Below are 15,304 nucleotides of genomic sequence, written 5' to 3'. Positions count from 1 at the left end.
AAAATGGTGACAATTGTTGTGACAATGGCAGGTGGTTTTCCAAGTAGGATTTCATATTGCCATTATAAAGCAAGCATCTGTGCCTCCTGACATTTCTTGTTCTTTTGGTGAAAATAATGCTGCCTGATAGACAGGCCTATTTGCTTCATTGACTTCCAGTTGGAAATGACCTTTACTTTCTCCCTCACTTAGGCCTTTTTGAAGAACTTCAAAGTCTAGACATCTTTTTGGCTGAGCTATACAAGTAAGAATTTTTTTTCCCATTCACACAGCATAAGCCATATATTGCACCTTTTCAGAATCCCATTATAACCTCACCATTTTACAGCGGCTGCATCAATTCAATGATTTCCGGATTTAACATAAAATCTGAAAATGAAGCTATGTGTGAGCCCCAGTCACCTTCCTAAGTCTTTGCTTTCTCCACGTTAGTTTTTAAAACGTCCTTATGGACTTCATTACTGTTTTAAATTTCAACAGGCATTTGGATAGTAGCAGCAATGAACGTCCCGATATCAGTTCCATCCAGAGGCGTATTAAGGTAATGCTCGCCATTTGGTGGTTTTCTTTTCTGCCCCCTTATTAAAACCTCTCTTTTCCAGTTCTTCAGCATGATGTTAAGAGTGAAGTATTCTGCAATGGCCCTACCAGAAGGCTGTTCTACAGGATGTAGGCCATGAGATGAGTGGGGGGGAAAGGAACTAGGAGGAAGCTGGAAGGCCATGGCCACATTTACACATTGATTTTGGCTTTGTATGATATATGACCACATGCCAAGGATCTATACTTTACACCCACCCTATTATGTGTAAACAAGTCTTAAGGAAAAATAATTGTAGAAAAACATTAGAAGAACTAAAAACATGAGAGTGTATGTTATATTGATAAAATTATGTTTGTGCATCAGAGAAAAAGTAAGACTGAACAAGTGGGATGATGGCTAAAGAAAGTAGAAGACAGGGGCAACAATATATGTAAAGCTTGTGGGGAGACTAAACTTTTCTTTGTGTACGCTCTAGTGTTTAGTACTTCCCACCCCATTTTATTTATTCTAAAAATGCCTCCATTGTTGTCCAGCTATATAAACACAAAGCCCTAATGGCCTGCTACTACAAGGAACACTTAATTCATGAACAATATTTCCTAAAAGCTTTTATCTCTACAAGCTTTGGTCCTCTAACTGAATGAGAAGGTTCAAAAGAACAAAGCATTATTTGTAGTCCAGCAGGAACAGGTTTATTCTATGCTTCCAATGACAGCCTTTTTAATAAATAGAATTAGCATCCCCTGAATTAAATGGGGATTCCTTATATAGGAATTAAAGCTCTCACTCCTAGAAATATTTGTTGATCCTGGCAAATGCTTACTAATTTCATTTTCTGATTTTAGAAAGTGACTCATGACATGGATATGTGCTACGGAATGATGGGAAGTTTGTTCCGAAGTGGTTCCCGACAAACGCTCTTTGCTAGTCAAGTGATGCGGTATGCAGATCTGTATGCAGCATCTTTCATCAACCTCTTATATTATCCCTTCAGTTACCTCTTCAGAGCTGCCCACGTACTGGTAAGTTGAAACACTGATTCGCATTTATTCAGGAAGACAGAATGGTCCAGACATTTTCCTGACTCTTCAAGTTATAGTGTAAAGCATTCTCAACATAAAAAAAGATATAGCCTACTGTATCAGGTAAAATAGCATTGACATTGCATACAGCAAAAGAAAAAATGAGGCTAATCAGTTACCTGTATGATCAGGGTAGACCAATGCGACCTCCTTTCTGAAATAACTCTCCTTTCTGAATTCTGATGAGATAGGCTTGGGGCAGTTTGAAATCCTACTTTTAAGGAGCAGTTCTGACAAATGTTTCCCATGGAGACACATTGACTTGAACCTGAATGCATCTATATCTGACTGATTCATATTAAACAAGGAAGATATATAATATATATTAGATCTACATCCATATCACCTTTATGACCAGTAGAGTGCTTGGGGAAATAATTTGTAAACAGGTGTTGGTAATGGGTCAGTTAGCCTTCCCTAAAGAAAAATTGCAGGCTTTCCTATACAAAGAGTTCCTCACTTAACAACTCTTCCATTTTTGTTATATCAGTAAATATTCACCACTCTAGGATGACAAATTCCTCTGCAGGAGAGACAGATTGTGCCCTGCCTTGTGCTATATTTTAGTTTTGCGAAATGTAAGCAGCTTAATACAATGTTGCTGCATTTTTTGTTTTAATGCATTGTCTTTGCTGTTATAAGCTTCTTTGTGATCTTATATAGAGATGGAAATCCATGTTAGTGTCTGCACATGTAATGCAGCTGATGAGTCACCTAACTTCTCGGAGCACTGAGGGAAAGATACTCTCTTTTCCATTGCAGATGCCACACGAGTCAACAGTGGAGCACACCCATGTGGATATCAATGAGACTGAATCCCCAATGGCTACCCGTAATCGCACTTCAGTGGACTTCAAAGATTCTGACAAACGACATCAGCTCACCAGATCTGTTAGTGAGATTAAACCACCCAATCTCTTCCCTCAAACACCCCAAGAGATTACACATTGCCATGATGAGGATGATGATGAGGAGGAGGAGGAAGAAGAAGAGGAAGAAGAGGAAGAATAGAAAATACTTTCATTAAATGTGGCTATAGCAGGAATTGGCTGATTTCCCCCCAGGTGGGGAATAATACACAAGCAAGCAAACAAAAACTAATCAGGAGCCCTTTATCTTTAGCAAGCTTATTCCTTGCAGTCCTGTTCCAAATATTCAAAGAATGTGCTGGCTGAATTAAGACCACATATAGGTAGCCCAAATGCATCCCCCCCCACACACATAAAAAGGAAGGCTTGTTTGTGTATTTCTTAATCCTCTCTGGTTTAAAATAGCCTCTGGCAGGAACGTTTCCATGACCTGCAGTAATCACAGCAATTATAGTTATTTGACCCTTTAGGCGGGGAGTCATCTCTCTCTCTCTACTCAATCCTGAAATGGATTTAAAAAATGGGAGTATTTTCAGGTTTCAGTTCAAGCAAGATCCTCTGTCTTTGCTCTACTGCTTTCCAGCTTCTACTCATTTTTATAAGTTATGATTTATGAAATGATATACCATCTGTTCTTGGATGCCTGATAGGTAGTTTTCTGTGGCTGAAATTTGAAAGCTTTGTCATGCTGATGGAGGCATGTGGTGCCTGTGTTCTGGAACCTTCTAAAATGGATCCTTATGCCATGTGCTTATTCTTTGCCCTGATTATTTCTACTGGGGGAGAACTATGGTTTTTACGCTCAATTTTATGGGAGAGGGGGAAAAAGAGGTTATTTTGTATGCGTGCATGACCCCAGAGAAGACAACTGCTCATATAGTCCAGACAAAGAAAATAACCCCCTTTTCAAAAAGGAAGTTTTATTTGTGCCTCTTTTCATTACCTTATTATTGCTAAAACTTTAGCTCTGTGTCAGAGTGAGATTCTTTTCTTCAGCTAGTAGCCACTCGGCTCACTCCTACAGAGTTGGAATATGTGGCAGCAAATGGTTCCAGAGCCTTTACAAAACAGATGTCCTTGTTGGGCCACTCTGTTTTTACCTCCATTCCAAGAATGAGACTCAATGAAGGTCAGCTTCATAATATCTGTAAAAGGCTCCGAGGGCTTCTTGTCCTTTTAATTAGTTCAGGTTGTTAAATTAAAGCACATTTTCTGATAGTTACTCTCTAGTGCAAGGCTGCCTGGGTTTCTTTTCATATAAACACATCTCTCCCCATTCTGTGCCATTGGTGTATAGAAGACAGAAAAAGAGGCCCTATTTTAAAATATTGCAATTTTTATTTTGAATCATTTAATAATAATTATATTCCATTATTAAACACATTGAATTGCAAATCAGCAGAATAAGCTGGTACTGCTCTGACAGATCTGCAAATAAAAAAAATGATATTCATAAGCAGCTTTCATGTGTTTCTGAAGATGCAAAAAAAGGTAAAGTGATCAGTGTTAGACTGGCTAACAAAAGTTTCACAAGCAAGTCTAAAGATGATATGTGAATAACATCTAATCCAGGGATAATAACCATTATGAAAAGTACATATGTTTCATGAATTGTAGAGCAATTCTGGGATATTCAGCTCCCAATAACTATACCTCATTGCATTCTGCTGTAACTTGATGGCAATGGTGGGCAATTTGAATTTCATCCAGAGGTTAATCTTGGAATAGAGATGAAGACCTACGTCATAATGAGCTGCCTATTATCAGTGGAACCAGAATTGGAAGAGGCTGCCCATAGGCAACAGATCAAGATTGTCTTAGAGTTCCAACAACCCACACTTAACCTGTTGCATTCCTGTTCTGTGTTATTGTGGGTTTCTGCCTTTGTGAACCAACCCTTAGTTGCCCCATCAATAATTTCACCAGGTTGCAGTCATCTTGTCTTAGTTTGGAAAAAGAGCTTTTAACTGCTCTGGTGGTAAGTCGTCAGTTCAACTACTACTTTTATTTCTAAAAGATATTATTTAAAATGGTAGCAAGCATATCCAGCACCCCTTCAAATTTGTCCTCAATACTTCGATAAGAAAGAAGATGATCAAAAGCTGGGAGAATGCTGGAAGGTGGGATTTGTTGCCAGTAGTATCATATACAGAAAAATAATTTAGATCCTCGAGAACAGATTTGAGGAAACCAGAGGCACAGAAAAAAAGAATCCAATTGTGGCAATGGAGACTAATTCATGTAAGTCCAAACATAGCCCATTCTTTGTTCTGGTCTTAAATATAATAACTTATGCCTTCTAGATTTCCTCAGTAAATCTGGATGCAGGTCTCAGTGTCTAAGGCATTCTGGTTGTCCTGAAAAACAGCTGCAGCAAAAATAGTCATTGCATCTAACAGTGATTTGTTGGTGTCCTCCTATTTTATTCCACTAGTACAGAAATGATTGATTGACATGTCACCATGCCATCTCAGTCACATGGAAAGAGCAGTGAAAAGCAATCTACACATATTAGGCAAATATTTTAATATTTTGAGTAGTTTTCACTAAGCATTGTGTATTTGTATTATTTCTCCAGTAAGCTCATATCGTATTGTATTAGTTTTGACTTTCTTTTAGAAGAAAGCAGGAAACAAAATCTGTTTAAAGGGTTCCTACTTTACAGCACAAATTCAGCCAGCAGCTCTTCTGTTAAAGCCACTATAGGTACTGGACATGGTATGGGTGAGGTGTATTTAAATCCTTATATAGCTAGAAAGTTCACCAGATGACATGAACCATTCACATTCAAACACATTTTAACTTACCCCCCAAGAAATCGTAAAGATAGGAAAATAAAATAAAATACATTATAGGGAGTATTTAAAGATGATTAGATAGAATCCTATTGAATTGTCAAAATCATAATCTGAATTTCAGTTTCCTTATGTTTTGTGGGGGGGGGGGGGAGGCTAAATAATAATACCAAAAGACAACTTTGGCAGTCTGAAGACTTTTTTACTTTTGCTATACACTGAGATAATTTAATGTTTGGTTGCTTTATTTGAGTGTGGCATTCTACTAACATTGAGGGATGACTCACTTAAAGTTGAGAAGGAATAATTGTTTTTGGTGTCTTAAAAAAACCTCTCAAATGCATAGAAACAACTGAAGTATATGATTAATATTCTCTAGATAGATTTAGATTTAGATAAATACTGGCGCCATTTTTATCTAGATTAAAAATAAATGTAGTATATGTCTTACATAGTAGGAAAGAAAAAATCCATCATCAGCTTGTTCAGTACATAATACTATAACAAAGGGCTTAATTGGACACCCAAATCTTCCATTAATACTAGAAATAAGAATATCACACCATGAGGGAAGGAAAATGGGAAGGCCAGCTTAATATCATCCCAAAGATTTTTTTTTTTAAAAAGACAATGTTTTGCTTCAACCTGAAAACAAATGCCAGCATAATGTTCTCTCCTTTTCTAGCTTGTGACTGTGACCATTAACAAGACTGCAAGTAACCATTCATGAACAACAAAGTCACATCCTGACCAAAGATTTTCGGAAGTCAAACATTCCTTTGGAAGAAGCCTTCCATTCTCCCTGGAACCTACTTTTAGAAAATTACCATCTTGTCCTCTTATTAACAAAAGATGATGCATGGAATGTGAAGGACTCACTTAAAACAAAGAAAGGTCAACAGGAAAAACATATTTATCTAACAGAAATAAACTGCTTTTCAATAAAATTGCAAAATATACAAATAAATCAAGTTCAAAATAAATAGAATAAGTTGTCAACACCACTGAGTAATGGTACACTCCACTGGGATTACAGATTGATTATTAAATGTGTACATTTCACTTGTGCATTTTCAAAAATTATATAAACATAGTATGGAATACTATTAGGGGTATTCCACTTAGAACGCATAGCTACAAGGCAACATTAACAACAAGCCTAGAAAAAGTATATTTTGGAGTGCAGTAATAAATTACGTGAGGAGCCTTTGAATTCTTACCAAAAACGAATCCAACGCTTGGAACTTTATACTTTTGATATACTGTATGACATCTATATAAATCTGCAATTCTGTGCAACATTTATGGGGAGAAAGCTATTATAACTGCATTGGAAAGCTTTTCCTGAGATGGAGTTAAACTTCAATTTATGACCTTAAGTGTAGCTACTGTATTGTAGTTCAGAGGCCCCACAACCCATGGGCTGGGGACTGGCACTGGTCCACGGCGCACCAGAAACTGAGCTGTGTAAACGAGCAAAGCCTCCATCCATGCCCGCACGAGATGCAGGGAGAGTATGAAACCATGTCCCCTGTGGTCCACAGAAAAACCTCTCCATAAAACTGGTCCCAGGGACCCAAAAAGTTGTAGCTCATGAAGAAATACAAATATTTTTGACAAAGAACATTCTGTAGAGATCCAGATAAACCTCTGGAAAAAAACGAAGTATGGAATTAAGAGCTCTAAGCCTATGCACGAAGTATGGTATTCTCCTTTATTGTTATCTTCTCCCTTACAATACCAGTTTAACTCCTAATCTTGAAAATCGTATTGTGATTGTTCTTTCATCAGCTCCTCCAAATCCACAAACAGGTTATTTAGAAATACTACAGCCAGTTAAGAAATGTAAATACAGTGGTAGGATCAAGCCAAGAGTAATTACAGCTAAGAAATAACAATAACCATAAAATGTCAATGTATGAAACAGTACAAATAAGTGGAAGAAATGTACATCATAAATAACAGAACAGTTCTTAGGAACCCCCTATACAATATCTACTCTGTTTCAGTAACAAATCCTACCCGCCTATTGTGCCTTTAGTTGCAGCACCATGTTATTTATAATAGCAAAAATGTGCTATAGATACCCATCAAAAAGTGTACACATTTCCCTTCTTCATCCATGAGCTAACCTAGATGTAGATTGTGCAACTATGCACAATTCTCTGACTTCTAAGCAAAATTAGATAATTTCTAAGGTCAGGTAAGAGACAGCAAAACATCAAGAGGCTCAAGCACTTTCTAGCACCTCATACATTTAAAGATAAATTATTTTAACCCTGTATTCATTCTCCCATCTTTTGAGTTCAAGACTCATTGCTGTAATGTTAATTCAGTCTACATTTATTCTAGGATTAACCAGAAGATGGTTTAGTATCACTCACTTTCTAAAAAGATACGTCATTGCAGCATTACTATAGCAGCTAGAGGGCACTTCTGTGGAAATAATGCTAACTGCCAGAAGTAAGTTAGGAAAAGGATACAGCAAGCATGTAGATCTCAACTGGCTGCTTATTGCAATAACAATTTACATATATTACAGAAAGGAAATGAACTGTAACCAGCAAATCCACCCTATTTTAACCTAGCTTCATCTGCATAACTACTTGTAGCAAAGACTCTTGGGGATAGGTCTCAGAGGAAGCAGTAGATATTGTGAAGCATCTTGTGGTACATAATCCAAAGGAGGCAATAAAGGAATCACTGACTCTGTTCAATGCTGCAAAATAATATCCCCCTCCCCCAGTTTTTTTGTTTTCATGAAGATGCCCCATTCTAAAGATTACAGAAAATGCTGTACAGAATCCAAGGGCTGAAACAAATATACTTTAATTAATTGAGATATTTTTCTTCTGTAGTAAAATGGAGGGACTGTATTCTGGTACTTAAAATAAATAAGATCATTTTGGCTTAAAAGCAAGAGTATTCATTAAAAGCCAGCTAATCTGATCCCCAAATACAAAGCACAGATTAACTAGAGATTTTCACACAGAGACGTAAGAATGATTCCACTGGACTTTAGAAATAATACATGAATGTGCCTTCTTGTTCAAATGCTGTCTGGTCTCAATTGCGAAAGTCCAAGCACTCGTGCTTTGTTCAGGCCACCACCATCACCACTACCCTTGTCAATTTAGCAAATGTCTGAAAGTGGAATTAAAGCCTTTCTTGCTTGCCAGTTGCCCTTGTTGCCACATCAAAATAGCAAAATACACATCACTTGATGGAAATGTAGTCATTTGGACATGCTGGCCTAATTATAGCTATCTTGTATTAAGAGTTTAATGTTTCTGAGACCCTTTCCGAGAATTCTTTATTACATTTACCTGAGGGACAAGGCATATGTGTGTCTCCATGGTGGATCTAGCAATATTGCTTTTGTCTTATTAGCCCTGAGTATAAAACATAATGTTAATTACTTGTCCTGCATTGTTAATTGACAAATTACATATCTGGGCTGTCTTGATGAATAATTCACACAATAACCACCATGTGAGAGTTGCTCAAAATTACAGAACTGCTTATATATATAAAGGGATTTATTGCTACAAGCAGCCAAAACCATGTAGCCGAAGCTTATTTATATACAGCTCACACTACATGGAACAGACATCTCTACAATTTCAAAGCAGTCTCCAGAGCATTATACAGGGGAACATAATATGATCAGAAAGATCACATCAGAGCATCAAAGTAGAGAAAAAATGTCTTAGTGACCATTGGATCAACTGACATTGTTATTGCTGGATACTATGCTACCTGTTTCCTAAGGCTGCTAGAACAGTGAAAAAATGGCCTGGAATATTATCCACCATATTACCACAAACCCACAGAACTGATTCCTGACACAGAGATATAAAATCTCTGTGCAAGACTTAGTAAGTTTAGAACAATTATACATGAAGAAAATGGAAAAAAAAAGTTATGCTCAAGTACCATTTCTTCACATGCTAGAAGGGGTAAGATGGTGCTATGTTTCATTTTTATAAACATCAAATGGGGGTATACTGGGGGGGGGAAGCAGATGATTAATGCTTATGTATCAAAAAACATAAAGGATTTAATACTTAGGTTATACTGTTCTTTGCTTTCATATATGCCAACATATTTCACATGGAATTGGAAATTAACTTTAGCTCCTTAAGAGAAAGCATGCAAAATATTTTGGAAATTAATTATGCAGAGATACGTAATTTGATTTACTGAACTTCATTAAATTGCATAGCCCTAATCTTCAGCCACACTTGGATGATTAATGCTTAAATGTTCAAATGTTGAACAAATGTTCAACGTTGTGATTTAGGTGTCTGGTTAGGTGTCTGGTTAAGATCAGTGAAACTTTGCAAATCTTCTATACCCACAGTATGCAAGCTTAGAGAAGAAACACTTGGGGCTAACTCCAACCACCAAATGAAGTCTTTACGATTATCTCTAAAATCTTACCTCACAAACAAAACATTTCAAGAAATAGTTATCACTTTATGAAGATTTAGCAATCTATTGTCCTAAAAGATATAAGGCATTCACATTAGTAAGTGCAAAACTAATTCACAGGGAGTTGAAGAACTAGTATAAGAAAAAACAAACATGGTTCAAAGGACTATATTTCTCTAAGACTTATACAAAAGCTTAATGACCATTGCTGAGTACAAAATCCCAGAAGAAGAAACAATGAAAACAACATGAGCAGATGGGAGGCCAGGAAGGTTTCTGTTAAAACTTTTGTTAAAGTTTTGTCAAAGATTTCAAACTTTTCCTGCCTTGTGGTTTTGAATGGGAAAGGCCCCAAACATTCCAGTCTAAAGTGACTGTGAAAGTCACATGACTTCCCAAAATATATTTGGATATTTTAAAAAATGGATAAAATGATTGGCATAATACAGGAAAAGCAGAATTTAAATAAATTGAGTAATATTCTTAAAGACATGAGTAAATTCAGATAATCCAATGGATGTTAATTTTACACATTACATTTTAATACATGATGCAATCTTGAAGTTTGAACAGGAAAGGAGACCACTCATCAGAAAGTAAAGTCCAACTGTAATGCACATTTTGACAGAGCAGATATAAAGACATCAACTTCTAAAACATTACCTCTTCTTTTGAACTGAGAGCACCTTTAGCTTGGCATTGGCTGGGAAGCCGATATACTACAAATGGCCTGCTACTAATTTCTTCCAGGCACCATTTTTTTTTCAGGGAGAGAGGTCACTCTTAAAATCTAGGCTCTGGACTGGAATACTTAGTCATTCAACTATATATACTGATTTGAAATAATTACAAAATATTGATATATATATTTAAAATATTTAGGAAGTTCTAGAAAATCTTTTCATGACGAACCAGCATAATCATTTGGATATAATCAATTTGAACAATTCAGTATGTGTTATGGGGAACAAAATATGAAAAGAGATATATGAAATACAGACACAAGAAGAATCTATCTTTGTCATAACAGGCCAAATTATAATGCATCATTTTCAACAGCACATTACATTTGAAAATTCAATATTCAAGGGCATTGCATTGTGTAGCCTCTAAAGTAGTTTGTCTGCATTTCATGACAAGCCTGAAAAAAACTAATAGGTTAAAGTATTATGCTAATAAAAAGAAAGTTTCAAATGTCAATCCTATTCAATGGCATACTGTAGAACATGGAGAACAGTGTGCTTCATGGGAATTCAAAAGGTCTTGTGGTCCACAATGAAAAAAAACAGCTCTTTCATATTTACAGATTAAACTGCAAAATAAAAATCACAACCTAAAATAAAATAAATTTCACTTAGGCGCACAACTGTTTGGGGATAGGATATTTGCATAAGCAGAGCTATAGAGAATTTACATAAGGTTCGACTCACATCTGCAAAGAACCAACACATCATCTGCAAAGTATCCATGTAAATTCAGGGTTCCAGTAAGAGCAGGGGAAAAAACAATCAAGGCTCAGGAGGTCATCGTAGCTAACACACCCTGGAGGTCAGCCCTGAATGCTATTCTGCAGAATAGAACCTTTTTATTCATTCAGTAATACTAGATTTTCATGGTCACATTTCTTGTAAGCAGAGAGACTGGCACAGGCAATTCACGATCTCATCAGCAGTGTCAAATGACATTATTTAAATATGTAACTGCAAGGCATTCCTTGGAGAACGCTCCCAAGGTGCCACAAAATAAATTGCAACTTCCTGAGGTGTAGCACGTTCTTCAGGGAACAAAGAAATTTGCCTCTTCATTTTTCATGCCCAAGTGTTGATAAAAATTCTGAACAGCTGATTAAGAACTGGAGGTTAATAAGAGGACTTCTAAAGAAATAATGTATGGAAAAATAGAAATTCTGTCCCAGTTGTTGAAACACATCCCATCTCTCTTCCAGCCTAGACTCCTCTAACACACACTGACTTTATCTTAAAAGGAATTTTTAAATCTAAGACAAGAGGCTGGCCCAGCAGCATCTACAGGGGCACGTATCTTCTAAAAACAGAGCCTTTGGGAGGATTGACTTTGGCTATCAGCATAGCAGCATTTTTAAATAACAAAAAGGTCAGCTCTCTTAACATATCTTTAACAACAAGTTCTTTGTTGAAAGTAAAGGGCGGCATGACTGACAATACATAGACTCTGAAAATACTCCAAAGTTTAGACATGCACTCAGCAAAGGAGAAGCAGCAAAAAGCGCTACTTATCTCCCAAATAAATAAAATACTATGTGCAATTTTTCAGGACACAAATCTTCCTTTTTTCATATGGTGCCCATGTATTCCACTATTCTTGGACTCAAAACTATGGCCTCTTAAATGACATGTCCTCATGCACAACTCGGAAGGATTAAGGGGCCACTTACTTTTCTCCAGTCTCAAGAGCAACCTGTGTTAAGTTTTTTAAGGATCATTCATATTTTCCCCCAACCATACATTCTACAAATGACAATACTTTGTCATTTTATCTAAGGGGAAAAACAATAAATGAAAGATGGGACCATTGGAACAAAGTCACAAATAATACAGTAGAGTTTAACTGGAATAAATATCCTGCAATATTTACCACTGCAAAATATTTTTTTTAAAAAGATTCATGATATTGCTTGAAAAAATAAACCACAGTTGCATTGACTTTTCAGCATATATTTCAAAGGATTACCAATATAACTGGAAAAAAATAGACCTGATTCTGCTCCACTTGGAATAATGTTGCCATTTGTCCCCAAAAGATGGCTCATCATTGCCAAGCTTTGCTTAGGTGTTTGCTGCTTGTTTCTTTCTTTCTTTTTTCTTTTTCTTTCTGTGCTCTCATTCTCTGAGCTCCCATTTCTTCCCAGTGTTGTCTCCTGCTCCCAGGATGTCTTTGGTCTCAGAGCACTGGATATAAGCACATGTTAATGGTGGTCACAGTCGGAGAGAGGGCAAAGGAGGGAGGATTGGTCCTGGTGAACCGGGGACGAAGATGGAAATCAGAGAAAGAGGATGAAAGCTGTGTGACAATTCCTAGATGGTACCTTCATTATGCATACTGTGGTTGGACCTGTTGTGAGTTACACAGTTCTGTTCGTTCAGTAGATTTGCCATCTCATCTGGCAAACTGTCATGCAGTTCTGTAAGAGTCAGTTCTATTTTAGTGGTTTCACTGTCCGAGGACTGAGGTGTTTTATCCATTCGAGATGCCATTAGGGCATTTTGGTATTGCTGTCTTGAGATCTATACCAAGCACATTAAAAGATAGAAAAAAAGAAGTTGGTAATTAATAATAATACTCCTGATGCTGCTAGCATTAAGAGATTCATACATCATAACTTGCCTTTATTGAAAATAAGCAAAATAGTATCCGTTCCACAAATTTTGAATTCCAAGGCAGTTTGGGATCATTTAGAATACATTTCTGTTTATTCAAGGCAGAATAAATGGCTCTAATTTTTTTCTGCCCCAATTCTAGAACCAGTGATGCTGCAGGTTCATCTATTGCTCCAGGGCCCAATCATGCTGCAAACTCCATCTGAGTTTTCCTCTCCCATACCCCTAACATTGTATAATCCTCTCTCTGTAAGCTTAACTAACTGACTGTTGTAACTCTTTTTAGTTTGATAAAAACCAAATGTTTCTTTCTGAATCAAAACTCCAATTTTCATATCATTGTATTCAGGATGCTCCAGTAGATTCAGGAAGGAGCATTATTATTCTTAATCAATTTTCCTTTGTGATTCTGTGCTTTCTGAATTTGTCAGAAATTTCCCTGTAAATTTCATAGTATTTTGTCTATAAAGTTTTTTTAAAGCAGATTTTAAAGGATCCTAACTTGAAAATCCGAACACTTATTTCTATGTAATAAGTTGAAATTATCCTACCCTAATAAAAAATTGCTTCCTGCTCTGATGAAAAGCAAAAAAAAAAACTTTAATAAACCACATTGTAAAGAAAGTGTACTTGAAAACATCTGCATTTATTTTTAATGAAAACTAGCATACCTTCATAATCATCTTATTCAAATTAATGCAAAGTGAGATCTCTGACACATATTATAATAGTTATTTAGGATTCTTTTCTATGTAGTTAGTAAGAGAACAAAGCTCTGTTTTTCTTAATCTGCCTTTGATTTAACTCCCCAAATGAGAAAAGCCCCAGTAAGAAAAATCAGGACCTTGAAGGGACTAGGTTTTTCTATATATGTCTATTAGATTCCATATACGTCTATTATATTCAATATTAGGCATGGTTTGAATTTCTGAATATACTCAATGTCATGGTTTCTTCAGAGAAGAAGGACAAGATTTGGAAAAGACTAAAAAGGCAGTGATTCCCCACCACTCAGCTCTCACTCAAACAAAAAAGAAAAAAAAACACCCATATGAATTTGTGTTTTGCATCTCAGACTTGGATAAGATGCCACCAATCCATGTATAAACTATGGGAATAATAAGATTGTCTGGGTGATCAGCCAGAAGCCTGAGAAGCAAAAAGTCCAGAGCCTCAAGAAACAGAACCTTGGGAGTAAAGGTTTACTTGGAAGTCATTACTGCTTCCGTGAGGATCTTATGACGCAACCCATCTGGGTAGAGGGTGGAAGGTTGTAACTTCTGAGATTTAGCTCACCAGTGGGAAGTAACTTTGAATTGGAAGTAATGTATTTAGTTTGTGAATGGATGCTCTATACTGTATTTTAGAATGGCTGTATCAATTTTCTATTGGTTCCTTTTTTGAATCCCTGGGCAGCTAATAGTTTCATTTCTTGCTTTATCAACTCCTGGCTGTTGACTAAATTCCATGCCCTGAGCAAATTTAAACCCAGTGTCCTTTATACACTGTCTCTTCTGATGACAGGACAATATGTATATTAGTGTTATTATTAAAGCAGGCTTATTATAACTTGTTTCCATTAAACAAATACATAACAATAATTTGTTTAATTATAGCATATAGCACTAGTTTTTGAATGTTCAACATTTGGCAGAACAAAAGACAGTTGCAGTCTATGAATGCTAATTAAAACCTTTTCTCCCTCTATATGGAGAAATTCTAGTTGACTGAAAGCACTTATTCTCTCAAATAACATTCATAGTGCTTTAAAGAAGAAAAACTGGATAAAAATATGTTAAATACACTTAAATAAATAGAGTCATAAATTTGACCAGCCCATAGAAATCATGTAGGCAAATTCCTTGCTTGGTATAAAGTTTGCACTGCAGGATATTACTTCAATGCAAGTTGTTGGTGTTTTCCACTTTCTGGCAGTTATTTTTTTAAAAGTGCCTGCACAGTTTTAAATCAAAATGTTGTGATTGGAACCGGTCATAATATTCCAAATGCTAATATATTCAGGTAGATATATACCTTAGACATTAGATTCCTTTTTTTGTGTGTAACTACTGTATTTACCTTAAAGATAATCCTGAATTTATAATCACCCATGCTCCGTCAAAAAAGAGACTAGACAAATAATAATAAACAGAGCAAACTCTTGTGCATTGTCCAGTTCCACAACTAATTGCTAAGAAACCAATTTTGGAGACTTCCAAATGAG

General features: G+C 36.2%; 2 protein-coding genes across 9 annotated transcripts in view; one reads left to right on the top strand and one right to left on the bottom strand.

Annotated features, from left to right (window-relative positions):
* NT5C2 (5'-nucleotidase, cytosolic II) overlaps positions 1–6,840 on the top strand; it is a 90,817-nt gene extending 83,977 nt beyond the window's left edge. For 3 of the 4 annotated variants that reach the window (XM_087725769.1, XM_087725771.1, XM_087725772.1), the window contains 4 exons: positions 193–244; positions 481–541; positions 1,390–1,566; positions 2,389–2,996. In XM_087725769.1, the coding sequence (XP_087581895.1) occupies positions 193–244; positions 481–541; positions 1,390–1,566; positions 2,389–2,637 (539 nt within the window). In that variant the 3' untranslated portion in view covers positions 2,638–2,996. Of the gene's footprint in view, positions 1–192; positions 245–480; positions 542–1,389; positions 1,567–2,388; positions 2,997–5,975 lie in introns of those variants that run through there. The other variant, XM_087725770.1, reaches the window with a different exon arrangement.
* CNNM2 (cyclin and CBS domain divalent metal cation transport mediator 2) overlaps positions 1–15,304 on the bottom strand; it is a 156,489-nt gene that overhangs the window by 5,684 nt on the left and 135,501 nt on the right. For 4 of the 5 annotated variants that reach the window (XM_087725768.1, XM_087725764.1, XM_087725766.1 and 1 more), the window contains one exon: positions 12,402–12,987. In XM_087725768.1, coding sequence (XP_087581894.1) covers positions 12,778–12,987 — 210 coding nt within the window. In that variant the 3' untranslated portion in view covers positions 12,402–12,777. Of the gene's footprint in view, positions 1–12,401; positions 12,988–15,304 lie in introns of those variants that run through there. The other variant, XM_087725765.1, reaches the window with a different exon arrangement.

Source organism: Thamnophis sirtalis, unplaced genomic scaffold (assembly GCF_051295495.1).
Source record: "Thamnophis sirtalis isolate CommonGarterSnake01/CBP01778 unplaced genomic scaffold, rThaSir2_p1.2 scaffold_11, whole genome shotgun sequence".
Classification (NCBI taxonomy): domain Eukaryota; kingdom Metazoa; phylum Chordata; class Lepidosauria; order Squamata; family Natricidae; genus Thamnophis; species Thamnophis sirtalis.
Note: the sequence above shows the minus strand (reverse complement) of the source record. Positions and strands in the feature narration are given on the sequence as shown.